Source organism: Castor canadensis, chromosome 1, assembly GCF_047511655.1.
Source record: "Castor canadensis chromosome 1, mCasCan1.hap1v2, whole genome shotgun sequence".
NCBI lineage: Eukaryota > Metazoa > Chordata > Mammalia > Rodentia > Castoridae > Castor > Castor canadensis.
In genome coordinates this window covers 121,632,057-121,646,552 of record NC_133386.1, presented here as the reverse complement: position 1 = coordinate 121,646,552, position 14,496 = coordinate 121,632,057, and the positions used below count along the sequence as shown (strand labels likewise).

Genomic DNA, 14,496 nt, shown 5'->3' with positions numbered 1-14,496 from the left:
TAACATGAATGAACTGAGTTACCATAGAATCCTATAGAGTAAAAGCCTGATTTTTAAAAATGAAATCTATGAGAATGGTCTAATTCAATTCATTTCTCCTTTCATGGAACTCTGAGCTGGAGCTTTAGCAGATTGGCCTGTGCATAACAAGGCTTTTGGTGTTTTCTGCACAGTCTGGTTTCCATCAGGATTGGTAAGAGGAATGCCAACCCAATGTGTAGGAAGTGAAAGAACATACAGAGGAACCCTATCTTTTCCATGAAAACCCATAGCAAGGTTTGCAAATTCGTAACAAAGGTTGTAGTGGCCAGCTCCTGTTTAACTCTGGGGGCTTCTGCTGATCTATGGAGCTTCACTGTGTGTTTAACAGAAAAAAGAGCATTTTACCTGACTTACTGAACTCTAAAGCATTAGCTTTTTAAAATTTTTATTTAATGTCTGTTAATTTAAACCAACTTTATTGATTGAGATGGGGTCTCAATCAATCTGCCCAGGCTGGTTTCGAACTTTTGGGCTCAAGCAATCCTCCAGGAATGCTCAAGCATTCCTGAGTAGCCAGGACCAAGGACATGTGCCACCCTACCCAGCAAAAGTATAACTTTTAAGGAATATTTTTTGAAAGAACTGGTCCTGGGAAGATATTCTATGAGAAGAGGGTTTGGAGGCTAAAGCAAAGGATGCTGACTGTATCAGTCACGCTCATGGGCAGAGGCACAGTACATCAGTGTGTAAAGAGCTAAGAAGTGTGGCTGCAAAACAGCCAGTTTGACAGTCTGAATGAATTTCATACAATGTTCATCTATATCTCGTTCACTCTTTAAGCATTGTGGTGTGGTAAGAGTTTTATTCTCCAACCCCTTATAACTTAAAAACCTGACTTCTGTCTTCTACAAAGTCCTCTTGGAAACTTAACTGTGCATATTTCAGTGACATGGCTTTTTTTTTTTTTTTTTGAAGTTTTTGTTTGTAGTACTGGGAGTTGAGCTCAGAGCCTTTTGCTGCTTTTTGTTTTTTTTTTTTAAATCTTTTTCTGGGAATTCCCTTCAAAGCCTTTTTGTAGGTCATAGCATTTGTCCAAAAATAATTTTATATATTTTCTATATTAATAATGTAAAAATGTAGTTATTATATAATGTAATCATTATAATGACTAATTGTTGAGCACATACTTTGTGTTCATTTTCATGGAGTACCTTGTAAGAGTCCTAAGAATTAATCCTACTGTTAGCCCTACAGTCCTATTGCCTGAGGTCACGTAGCAGTTAGTGGTGTGTGCATACGAACAGAAGCTAATCTGACCCCTTCTCTTAACTGCCTAATTTTAGAGTCATGTGGCTCTACAGTGGAATTAACTTCCTGATAGTTTCAGGAAGTCTGCTTTCCTTCCAAAGATGTCTAAAAGAAGCTTCAATTCTCAAAGCCATTGCCAAAGAAGAGATGGTTTGAAAACAGGCAACATTCACAGAATTGTTGTGCAATTACCCAGGGTGATGACTTTGATGACTAGGGGGACTTTAAACATCAACAAAACATCCATGAAGAGTTTCAAAGTAGCATTGCCTTGGAGACAAGCCTTCACAGGTTTGTCTGTCTTGGATCATAGCCCAGGTGTAACCTACTCTGTCTCTGTCCTCCAGAGGCCTGGCACTGTGGACTCAGTGTTGTCCAGCAGAGAGGCTTTTGGGAAGCAGCCCAGCAGTACGCTCGTATTTCCAAGGTAAGTGCTTTGTCAGTGGGTTCCTCCAGCTCTCCTTGCTCATTGGGCAGGGTTTCTCAATCTTTAATGCATTCTCTCTCTCTCTCTCTCTGTACCAGCAAAGAAGTTTATTGCAAAGGCTTTCTGACTTCCTGGAAATTCTCCACCAAACTTGGTCCCTGCAATATTAACACTCTTCTTACCTGCTGGGCTTTCCTCTATTTCTCCACTTCCTCTTGTTGCAGGCCAGTGTTGAGAGTTCTTGCCTCATGAGGCAGCAAGTTGACTTGTGAGACAAGGGTAGCACACAAAGTAGGATTTATTAGAGAAGGAAAGAGTTGCAGCTAGAGCAGTGCTCTGCGACAGATTTATGAGCCTGTGTATCTCCTCCTCAGGGTACAGGGCTCATCGTGCTCTCCATGGGGCTGGGATACTTACTCACTCATCTGTCCTTTAGGCCCCCAGACCCAACAAGTCCCTGCTCTGAGACAAGAGCAGGGGAGAGGGTTGATGTCTCGTCTAGCTGTTTCTTGCTGACAATGGGGCGATGGAGGAGCGGAGGTAGTTGTGGTGGTACTTTTCTCAGGGGTTGACCCATGTAGTCTCCAGAGGCCCCCAAAAGAACTGGACAGAGGGCTCATGCATAGGCAGAGGTGAGTATTCTTTAACTAAGAGCTGGAATTTGAACCTGTTGAGATATGAACCTGGAAAGAGAATTTATTATACAAGGCCTAAATAGGAGTAATAGAAGGAGCATAAAAAAGGGGCCAGCAGAGGTAGTGCCCAAGGAGCCCAGCTCCATATGCTGTTTCAGAAGGACCACGAATTGGCTAGCTAGCTGCTATGAGGGGTTAGTGGGGTCTTCAAAGGCAAACGAGGCTGACTGTCAGGATGCAGAGGAATGTAAAAGAAAGTGTCCTTTAAATCTAATATAGAGTAATATTGGGCTCTTCAGGGTATTTGTGCCAATAGAGTGTAGGGATTGGGAATAATTGGGTGGAGGGGAATGACTGTTTCATTAATGAGCCAGAGACTTTGAACAAGTTTTTATTTATCTGGTCCTTTTTAAGCAGTAAGAATAGGAGAACTATAGGAGCTGGACCAACTGATTAGTAGCCTTTTTTTTTTAAAGGAATTTATGATAGGTAAGAGGTTTCATCATCCCTCAGATTTGAGGAGATACTACTTTTGATGTAGAAACTGTGAGGGATCTTTGAGTTTTATGTTCATACTCAATGGGAAGGCCATTTTTGCTCTCCCTACAGCCATTCCATCAGTCCACACTGTGGGATCTACTTGTTCCTGAAGAAGGGGGCAGCAGAGATAGTCCCCTGGGGGGAGTAGAATCTGAACCTTTAGTTGATATAGTATATCCTGTCCCAGCGGGAGCACTGGAGTCTCAAGGACTATGAGAAAAGAATGACAGAAGTGGAGGTCCCCCCAATAGCAGGCCAGAGGCTGAGTTAAAATAGCACTCTAGGGGCTGGCCAAGTATGCCCCAAATGGTAACCTTGCCATTGGACTGGGGACTGGGAGAGAATGGTAAGACAGAGAAATGGGCTCCACTGTCTAGGAGGAAGATGATCTCTTGCTTATCTACTGTTATGGTTACCAGAGGCTCCTCAACATTGATGTCAAGAAGTGGATCCTGGACAGGAGGCCCTGGAGCCCATCATTTCATAGGAGGTGGTACCCCACCTTCCACCTGGAGACGGGGGCACTTAGATTTCCAGTGGTTACCTTTGCAGAGAGGGCAAGGTCCCAGTGGGGGCTGGGGCTGTCTCCCGGGCTGTCCCCCTTTTGGGGACTTCTGCAGAAGTGTCCCTTCTGTCCACAATGGTAGCAAGCTCAGGATGAGAGCTCCCATCAGGTGGGGCACTCCCTGAGAGCTGTGATTAGGTCGTGGTGTCTTTTATCCTTTTCTGTCTTTTTAGTGAGGTCTTGGTTATAGTACACAGGTATGGCTACTTGCATTAGTTGATCCACTGACTTTTCTCCTTCAGCCACAGACTTTTGGAGTTTTCTATGGATATCTGGGTCTGACTGAGTTAGAAATTTATCTTTGAGGAGAACCTCTCCCACTTGTGACTCAGTCCACTGTGGTATGCTTTTGAATAGTGTTCTTAAGATGCTGTAGAAAGGTAAGGGGGCTTTCTTCAGGGCCTTGCTGTACTACAGTCACCTGGGAATAGTTTAGAGGTTTAACTTTGGCCCTTTTTATCCCTTCCAGTATGATGGATGAAGGGGCATGGATACCATTTATCTCCCTCATCATTTTGATCCCTATGTAGATGCCGAAGGGACTGCCTGTGCCCCCATGGGCATGGGCATATTTCTTCCCTCATTTCCAGATGCCATGGGTATTGGGGCTCATTGTAGATGGAAATTATCTCCAACCTGAGTGGCCTGGGCCCGGACCCATTGCTTTTCTAATGAGGAAAGACTCTGGTCCAGTAGAAGCATGATGTCCTTCCATGCCAAGTCAAAGGTTTGGATCACAGAAATAAAGGATATACTGGTCTGGGGCATCAGTATAGCTAGACAGAACTATTTTAATCTCCCTTAGGTCTGATAACTGGAAGGGGACATAGACTCACCCTCTTCCTACCACTGCCTGCTGAAGGGGGAAACATCCATTAGGAGGTCCGAATATTGGGGTGCCTCAGAAGGCAGGGCAAAGGGTGGAGCAGTAGAGGGAGCAATAGGGATGGGGGCCTTGTCACTGGGATTTTTGGTTCTCCTTCCCCATGTTTATCCTGTGGTAGCAATTATGGAGCCATTCTGGGTGGTCCCGGAGCTAAAAGAAAAGCTGTGTATAGGAGACCTCAGTCCACTTTTTCTCCTTTTTACAGAAAAGGTCTAATTGGAGTATGGTATTATAATTTAAAGAGCCCTCTGAAGGCCACTTCTTTTGGTCACCCAAAGGATATTGGGGCCAGGCCTCAGTACAAAGAAAGATAAGGGGTTTTTTTCTTGAGATTATTAGGGTAGAGGTCCTTCCAACTTTTCAGTAGACAGGCCAGCAGAGACCACTTGGGTACTGATCCCAGAAGATGAGTGGGCAGGTCCCATCTACAAAAACTTGTTAGACTTCCCTTTCATCAGCATCCTGACTGGGGATTGACCTGAGAAGAACAGGTGTCCCTGTCTCATGATTTCCTTCTGCTGTCCATGGCCAGGACCAAAGGAAATGTAGTGACTGGTTGGACTGGGCCACCCTACTGATGCAGTGAAAACCTCTAGGATCCTGCTTAAAGCCTTATATCACCAAAAGCAGGCAGCCAAATGGAAGGGTATCTCTTTAACAAAGGGATGAATCACCTGGAGAAATGTCTGTAGAGTTAGAGAAGGGTAGTCAGAAGGAGTCCCAGGGCTGTCACAGTGCCACAAAAGGATGACTAGTGTCAATATTTGGAGGAAAACTTTTTTATGCTAAGGCCTAAAGTGTAGGAAGTTTTAAATGAGAGGTCCAGAGACCATGGCAAACCCAGTTTTTTGTTTTTTTTGGCTGTTCCTGGAAGATTATATTAGCGCTTTTGGGGGACTGTAACTTTGGGATAAGAATTAGCTCTAAAGGCTAGATCAGTTGGGCTCAGGTGCAAAGCAGGGCTGGGTGAGGGGCAAGGCATGTGCCATGACCAGGCAAGGCATCATTGCCCTGCCCCATGTCTGGGACAAGCAACCTCCTCCACGTTGTTCGTCTCTGTGGCTCACTGCTCCTCCTCCTGTGCATGTGTGTGCATGCATGTGTGCTTGTTTTCCCCCTCATTTCTTTTTGGGGGAGTGGTGGCAGGTTGCAGTTCATCACTGTGCACAGCCTGCAGGTGCAGCGGCAACTCTGGATGCGAGCTGGTCTCTTCCCATGGATTGCTTAGCTATGGCCAGCAGCACTTAGCTATGGGAGCCTGGTGGGATGGGCTGGTGTCCCCACATGCATGGGCACTTCCCCTCCTCCCCTTGCAAGGGTTGGGGTTAGGGTGTGTGTGTGGTGCAGAGGCCCGTATGTTCCTCACCCTCGCTGCTCTGCCCCAGGCCTGAGGTTCTGTGAGATGCCCTTTCCTTGACTGGCACCCAGCAGCCCATTCAAAACTGGTGTGGACCAAGGGGCATGATAAACTAGGTGTGGGAGTAACTGAAGAAAGTCATAAGAAACTATGGTACAAGTTTCCCATGGGAGGCCAGGGTCACAGTAAACACAGGGAGGGGCAGGTGGACAGAGACAAAGAACAAGGCAGCGGGACGGGGAGGGAACGTGTGAGTAAAAGTGTGTCCACCGTTTCTGGTGGGAACAAAGTCTGGCCCGTCATAGAGGGAAAGATCCAACTTTTAGTTATCTCTCTTGGCGGCTTACGTGTCAATTGTCAGTCTTGTATAATCCCCAAGCAGGCTTGATACCTTGTACTCCAAAGAGGGATGCATCAGAGTTTGCCCATGAGTCTTAGTGAGCTCAGCCTGCGAGAAAACAGCCACTGGCCAGGGAAGATCCTTATGACAGTGAAAAGAGGAGGTGAAAGTGAAGGGAAAGCGCACAGGGAGTCTGCCTTTGAGTAGTTCATAGCAGGGGGGTCTCCCCCGAGGAGAGAATCTATAGGGGCCCTGGAAGCTCATGGTTGCTACCCAAGTAAACTCCTGCTTGATCAGGCATTTTAGTACTGAACTCAGATCCTGAGGAAGTGCCCCATGTTGTGCACCACAAAATGTAACAGGCCTGTGATGTGGGTTTCTTGTTTTAGGTGGGATTGGGAATAAACTCACAAAACACAGATTGTGCACACACAGGTAGATTTATTAAAGAAAGAAAAGGCTGCAGCTAGAGCAGTGCAGCAGAGCCTGGAAACCAGTGGCTCTCTGCTCAGGTGAGATGCTTTTTATGGATGCTTTAACCCTGGGTTAGGGTAAGTGTTAGGTGGGCTCTTTCCATTGGCCGTGGATTTGCGTGTGTGGGAGCTCTTTGATGAGCTGGTCTGTTTTTCCCTTATAGGGGGAAACAACCTTGAGAGCATTCTGTTTTACCAGCCCTGTGGCAGATTTATGAGACCCTGTATCTCCTCAGGGGGCAGGGCTCATAGAGCTCTCCGTGAGGGATGGGAAACTCACTCATCTGCTCTTTAGGTCCCCAGCCCCAATACCCTGCTCTAGTTATTTCTCTTCCTGCAGTTAGCATATCTCCTATCTGCACTTTTACCACTCAACAGCTTAAAAAGTTAAGGTAGACTAGGGAATAGCTTTACCCCAAGAGTAAGGTGGGTGTTACTGGAGGCTGCTGCTGGCAATGATTTTAATAATGACAATAATAATGGTGGCAATTAACAATTACCATGAGTACCCATTGGATGCTGTTAAGCACTTTCTCAATATTTCTGTATTAATCTTCACTATCACCATGTATGATATGTGTTATAATTTCTCACATCTCAAAGTTAATTTAAATTCTTTTTTTTAATAAGTAAAGCAATATGGTATACTATTAACAGCACTGGACTAGAGGTCAAGAGGCTTGAGTTTTATTTCCAGTTTGGCTATCCTCCTCTCATTGTGTGCTCCTAATTGTGTTCTTAATCTTAATTATGCATTAATCACTGTGCATGTCAGGTGGAGGAAATGTGGACAATAGTTAGCTCCCTACATTAGTATTTTTTTCATGTTTTTGAGTGTGTGACATCCTGTTGTGTTTGCTGGTTTGGAACAATACACCCTGGAAGAGCTGTATGACATATACCTCAGAAGAATCAGGGTGAAGGACAGAATCGGCCTTGGAGATTAGTCATTCCAATGCCCAATCTTGCAGATGAAATGGCCAAATAGCTAATGAATGCCTGAGCTAGAAAAAATGGCTCCCTATTGCTCAGTGTTGTTTTCTTTCATAGCACCATGTTGTCTTACTCATTAAAAATAAACCAATGGAGTCAAAGTAATTTTATTTTGATTGTTTTGGAATGCAAATTTAGCTGCCCCCTTTGTTATATTTTGGCTGAAACGTTCCAAATAATAGCAGTGGGTCAAAGAACAGAGATGGGGGCTCCTGCCAGTTTGAGATGAAATACTCAAACAACTGTTGGGTTTACTTTTGTGAAGTTCCTGAACTCAATTACTTAGCCCCTCCTCCCCAACTGTAGCCCAGTACTCCATATTTGAGACCAGAGAAAACCTACAACTACCCATACCCACTGAAAACCACCTCCCCTCCCAAAGCTACTTTTGGAGGGCCTTCACTTTTGCCTGAGGTGAGGATGAGGAGGTGGGGAGGAGAAAGAGGGAGGAGAGAAATAACCATGCAGGCATACTGTTGTTTTACCAGATTATGAGTTCTTGCCTTCAAGCTATCCAACAACAGTCTTTCACGGTATCACCCCTGGAGCATCTGGCTCCAGATCTGGAAAGGACCCAGAAAAATTCAAACTAAAGCCAAAGTCAAAAGCTTAAATCAAGGCCTTCAGAGCAATTTCTTTATATACAAGCTGCTTTGAGCCCACAGTATCAAGACAAGGTCTTGTCTGGCTCCCAGACTTAGCCTCAAAGAGAATGAGTCCATGATATGTACTCAGCAAATCAAATCACTTACCCCCTTGAAGGAAGTGGGCTTATTTCAGACTCAGCACAGTGGCTGGGATGAGAATGGAGAGAGTTCCTCTAGTTACCTGTTCAGGTCCAGTGCAGTGGACAAACATCTTGATTCAATTCCAGGACTGAGCACAAAGAGATGGAGAGCAAACTGCCCATGGAGACTATTGCTGAAGAAGATGGAGAGAATAGTCAAGGGAAGAGCAAGCAGTCAGACAAAGAAGGTGCCAGAGGTAGGCCAATGGTTTCTGGGTGCAGTCTCTGTTCTTGTCTGCTTATAAGTCCAGTCATACTGCTTAACAATCATATGTGCCCAAAGTAAATAAAGTTAGATTCATGAATAACCACTGTATATTTTCTCTAACAAACATCTGTTCCTAGAGTCCTGCATCTCACCTAAACCACTTTTTTTTTTTTGCAGTACTGGGGTTTGAACTCAGGGTCTTCACCTTGAGCTGCTCCACCAGTCCTATTGTTGTGATATGTTTTTTTGAGACAGGGTCTTGCGAACTATTTGCCTGGGCTGGCTTTGATGAACCATGATCCTCCCGAGTAGCTAGGATTACAGAGGTGAGCCACTGGAGTCCGGCTTCACCTTAACCACTTTGAGAGTCTAAGGTCTTATGATTCTCAGGCTTTTAGATTACTAGTCTCTTTGCTAGTTCCGCATTGCTTAAAGAGCTCAAAATTCAGCTGGTCTCAGTGACTCACTCCTATAATTCAAGCTATATCTAGGTAGGAGGATCATAGTCCAAGGCCAGCCCTGGCAAAAAGTGAGACACTATTTGAAAAATAACTAAAGCAAAAAGGGATGGGGGCATGGCTCAAGGTGTAGAGTGCTTGCCTTGCAAGCACAAGGCCCTGAATTCAAGCCTTACTACTATCAAAAACAATTAAAGAAAACAAGGTGTGGGGGGAAGTGTTTCAAAACTCAGATGACTCTAGGGTCCAGGCAGGGAACATAAATGCATGAAGTAGGTCCTAGGGCATACTCTGTCTTAATACGGAAAAGGACAATTATTTAAAGGTAAGAGAATGTATCTTCTGTGAAAATTTACCTTGGTAAAAACTATTCGCATTTGTCTGTGTTAAGTAGAAACTACGCATCTAGAGGTTTGAAAATTTCAGGGAAAGTCACTTCCATTTTTTTTTTAATTCTAGATATCTTATCACCCAAGAAACTTCAAGACAGACAAGGTATCTCTCCTCCCAAAGTGACAAATTCTCTGGACAAGTTTGAGCAAAGTGGGAATAGTAAGAAGAATGTGACCCCTGAAAAGTAACGCATTGACTTTTTTTCCTGTTGCATTTTACTAAATGGAATTTTGACATATTTTTTGATGCAAGGAATTTTAGTAATTGTTCGTTCATTCCTCTTATATCCAATATTATTTGAGAACATTGTTGTTTTCTGGGATTGTTGTTTCCTGAGTACTTAGATATTATGTGACACAATTTCATATTTATATCAAATGGAAAGTAAGTTTACCAAATAGGTCTGGCACTCCATTAGTTCTCAATAAAAACTCTTTGCATTAATGAATATATTAAGTTTCTCATAGCCATGTCCTATGATGTTGTGTCAAAGATTCCTGTGTTACTCTTCTCTCTGTGAGTAGGATACTTTTTCAGATCTCAAATCATCAGTTATACTCAAGTATTTATTGGACACCTAAACTATGCACCTTGCATTATGCTGTCAATTTTTAATTTATTCATGTGTCACAATTATCAGAATCATATGGGAAATTTATGTACTTTGTGGGTTACTAAGTCACATCCAAAACCGGAGGCATGCTTTTAATTTTTATGGTAATGTCACTTTTGTGAAAGAAAATTGAGAGTTAAATGTCTAAAATTTGGGAATTTAGTTCAACCCAACAAACTCTGAGCATACAGTTCTAGGCACTAAAGAGACAGGACAAAAGACATAAAACCTACTTCCATAAAACTTACAGTCTTATAGGTAGATCGGCACTAAAGAAGTGATACGTGTGATGAAGACAGCAAAAGAAAGTACAAATTGGGCACCATGGTCACTGACGCCTATCATCTTAACTTCTCTGGAGGTGGAGATTGGGAAGATTGAGTTTCAAGGCCAGCCTGGGTAGAAAGTTCAGGAGACCCCATCTCAATCAATAAAAGCAGGGTGTGGTGGTATGCACCTGTCATCCCATCTATGGCAGGAAGCAGAAATGGGAGGCTCATGGTCCAGGTCTGTCTGGCCATACACATGCGAGACCGTATCTCAAAAATAACCAGAGTAAAAATTTTTATTTATTTCATAGAATAAAAAGGTTTGGGGGTGTGGCTCAAGTGGTAGAGCACCTGTCAAGCATGCACAAAGCCCTGAGTTCAAACCCCAGTACAGCAGAAACAAAACAAAACAAAACAAATAAGCAAAAACCAGAGGCTACAAAGAAGAGGGAATAATTAATTACTGGAAGTTGTTAGAGTTTCCTGTAGTGGTTAATAAAAATGTATTATCTGTTGATTGCTAAAATAATACATATTTATTACAGAGATTTTGAAAAAATTCAGAAAAGCAGGAGCTACAAAAAAATTACCCATAGCCCCACTATATAAGGGAAACTTTCTGTTAATTTTATGATATATAGTCTTTATTTCAATGCACATATAATATATACATATATTTACACTTGAAATATTCACACATATTAAATCAAATTGAGACCATGTTGTATGAAACTTGGTTATACTTAACAGTAAGTGGTGAAGAGCTTACAGCTTGAAATCTCCTAAGAGATAAATAAATGATTGGACACCATCTTAATGGAAGATTAAACTTTTCCTTTAACTAATCTTCTGTTGAATATTTAGTTTTTAGTTTTATATTATAAACAATGTATGATAAATATAATTACACTTTTTTTACACACATCTGAATATTTCATAGAATAAAAACCTTAAAGTTATATATGAGAGAGAAAGGGTAAGCCACTTTGATACATTGCCAATTATGCTTAGGAAGTTTGTACCAAATTATCCTCCCAGTTTTAGTAATGCTGTCTTTTCTATGGTTTGCTCACACTGGACATTATACTTTAAGAGGTCTTTCTACCATAATAGGTGAAATGAAGTATTTCATTGTCTTTTTAATTTGTATTTGTTTGATTGTTAGTAATTATTTATTTGTTTGGTTTTTGATACAGGAGTCAAGAACCAAATAAATAAACAAATAAGGCTGGCCTTGAACCCACACCTGGCTTGTATTTATTGTTAAAGGTTTCCCAGCTATCCATAGTTGTTCTTTTGATATTTTCCTATTTTAATCCTGTATCCTTTTTCTACTTTATTGCCTTAGAAAAAAAAGTTGTATTTTCTATAAAGAGAACTGTATAGACTATAAGTACAGATAGCTTTCTGGTATATGTGTTTAAATATTTTCCCCACCTGAAAATATTTGATTCTTAGTCATTTGATGCACATAAATTTAAAATGTGTCTTGTCCTATTTACTAACCAGTCCAAGTACTCAAACACTATGTTTGTAGGTGTTAGTCCATGATTACATTTTCATTTGGAAAAAAATTCTTTCAGAAAAGTAAAAATTAATTTAGATTGATAAAGTGTAACACTGCAAACCAAAGAGGAATAGTAAAATGGGAAGAGTCAGAAAAATTTAAATTAAGGCAGTGGTCTGGGGCATTTTTTAAAAAAAAATAAAGGATCCTAAGTGCTCTTGGGGGCCTTGAGAGCCATTTTAAGGGTGTAACTGAGGATGTATGGATTGGGCTCTGGGCCCTATTTCCTTACTTCTACTGGAGCATGTGAGTTTTTTTTTTTCCTTTTTTTGTTTTACATATTGAGACTTGAATAAAATTTGTTTAAAACTAAGGGGCTGGGGCTTTCACTGCTTAATAATTGAATGCAACTGGTCTGAGGAAAGATAATAAAGGCATGAAACTAAGATCCGTGTGAGAGGAAGTTTTATGTACATATGAACACACGTGGAGGGGCAATACTGGGGTTTGAAGCCAGGGCTTCAAGCTGCTCTTTGACTTGAGCTACACCTCCAGCCCTAGAGAAAGCCTTAGAGTTGAATGTTCAAGAGTTAAAATCAACCAGGCTCGTTGATTAATTGATGAAGAGCAGTTGAGAGGAGGAGTCAAAGATAACTTAGAGCAAGTACCCAGAAATGTGACACATTTCTTATCGCCATCTCATGCCTCTTGTGTCTTACACAAGAACCTCTACCCCTCTCTGATTTTGCAAAAAAAGTTATCAAGTCTAAATATTCTGAAAAGGTCCTAGTGAGAGCTAAATGCAGTCCACCTGCAATTTTATGTTTTTGCAAATGAAGTTGTATTGGATCACAGCCATGCTCATTTGTTTGCATATCATTTATGACTGCTAGTTTTGCCAAGGAAAATATAGCCCTCAAAGTCTAAGATAGCCATTCACCCTTTGGATCTTTACAGAAAAAAATCTGCCGTCTTCTGCTCTAAACAATCCCATTCTCAATCTAGGTTCCTATGACTTTGGCAGATTAAGATGGATTTACCATGAGATGGCAGTCCAAAATTACAAGGGTCATGTGGAAACTAGCCTCATAATAAGATAATCAGAAACAAAACAAGAAATGAACTCCCAAGGATTTTAGTTCTTGAACATTAAAAAGCACAGAATATAGAACAAGTTGTTTAAAATATTTAAAGAATAAAAGATAGAATGGAAAGCATGAGTAAGGAACAAGAAATTACTAAAAGTGATCAGCGAGGTCAGGATGTTCAGAGCGTTTGAATTGTGAAACTGTAGTAAAGGATCATAGAACCATTTACTACTTCATACATTGGTAATTTAGAAGGCCTTTTAAAAGAAAAGTTTCTAAGTGAATGGAGTTTTTCTTTTTTTTTTGTGGGTATGTTCTCATTTTATACTGTGGTTCATTTAATGTTAGTTATTTGCAACATTATAATTTTTTGAGCCTTCATTTATGGCTTTTTTGCATACTTACGTTCTTTTTTTTTTTTTCAGTACTGGAGTTTGAACTCAGGGCCTCATCCTTGCTAGGCAGGCACTACTTCCATCCTCTTCACCCCTTAGTATCCTTTTCTTTCCCCCTTCTACCTCCTGATGAACCTCCCAGACAGTCCCCCATATACATTCATGTCCATTATCATCATTTAAGGTCTAGGTTCTACAAATGAGTGAGAACACATGATATTTGTCCTTTTGAACTTGGCTTATCTGGCTCAGCATGGTGTTCTCCACTTGCATCCTTTTTCCTGCAAGTGACATAACTTTATTTTTCTTTATGGCTGAGTAATATTTCATATATATGTATATATCATATACATACCATATTTTCTTTATCCATTCATCAGTTGTTGGGTACCTTGGCTGATTCCACAGTTTGGCTATTGTAAAGAGAGCTGCAATAAACATGACTGTGCAGGTATATTTCTTAAATATTGATCCCTACTCATTTGAATATATGCCCGAGTGTTATGGTGGGATCATAAGGTAAGTCTATTTTTAGTTTTCTGAGTTACCCCTCATACTGATTTCCATAGTGGGTGCACTAGTTTACATTCCCACCAACAGTGTATGATGAGGGCTCCTTCCCACCTCCTCCACCCCCAGAAACTTTAAAATTTGATGCACCCTCGTTTGTCAATTCTTGCTCTTATTTCCTGGGCAATAGGAGTCCTATCCAAAAAATAAACACCTATGCCTGTATCTTCCAGAGTTTTTCCTATTTTTTTCCTGTAGGAGTTTCAAGTCTTGCATTAAGATCTTTGATCCATTTAGAGTTGATTTTTGTACAAGGTGAGAGACTGGGGTCCAATTTCAGTCTTCTGCATGTAGATAACCAGCTTTCCCAACACCATTTGTTGAAGAGGCTGTCTTTTCTCCAGTGTATGTCTTCGGTTCCTTGTCAAAGATCAGAAGGATGTATTGTGTGGTTTTATTCTTGGCCTTCTGTTCTGCTCCACTGGCCTTTGTGTCTGTTTTGTGCCAGTACCATGCTGTTTTGTTACTATGGCTCTTTAGTACAATTTGAAGTCTGGTATTGTGATACCTCCAAGTGTTGGTCTTTTTACTTAGGATTGCTTTTGATATTTGTAGTCTTTTTTTTCCATATGAATTTTAGAATAGATTTTTCTATTTGCAAAGAATGACATGGGGATTTTAATGGACATTGCATTGAATCTATAGATTGCTTTCAGTAGAGTAGCTATTGTCATGATATTAATTCTGCCAATCCATGCACAT

The 14,496-nt window shown here is 41.3% G+C and overlaps 1 protein-coding gene across 2 annotated transcripts in view; it reads left to right on the top strand.

Annotated features, from left to right (window-relative positions):
* Window positions 1-14,496, top strand: part of Ccdc81 (coiled-coil domain containing 81) — a 49,492-nt gene that overhangs the window by 10,411 nt on the left and 24,585 nt on the right. For both annotated transcript variants that reach the window (XM_074066040.1, XM_074066030.1), the window contains 3 exons: window positions 1,638-1,717; window positions 8,381-8,490; window positions 9,419-9,536. In XM_074066040.1, the coding sequence (XP_073922141.1) occupies window positions 1,638-1,717; window positions 8,381-8,490; window positions 9,419-9,536 (308 nt within the window). The remainder of the gene's footprint in view (window positions 1-1,637; window positions 1,718-8,380; window positions 8,491-9,418; window positions 9,537-14,496) is intronic.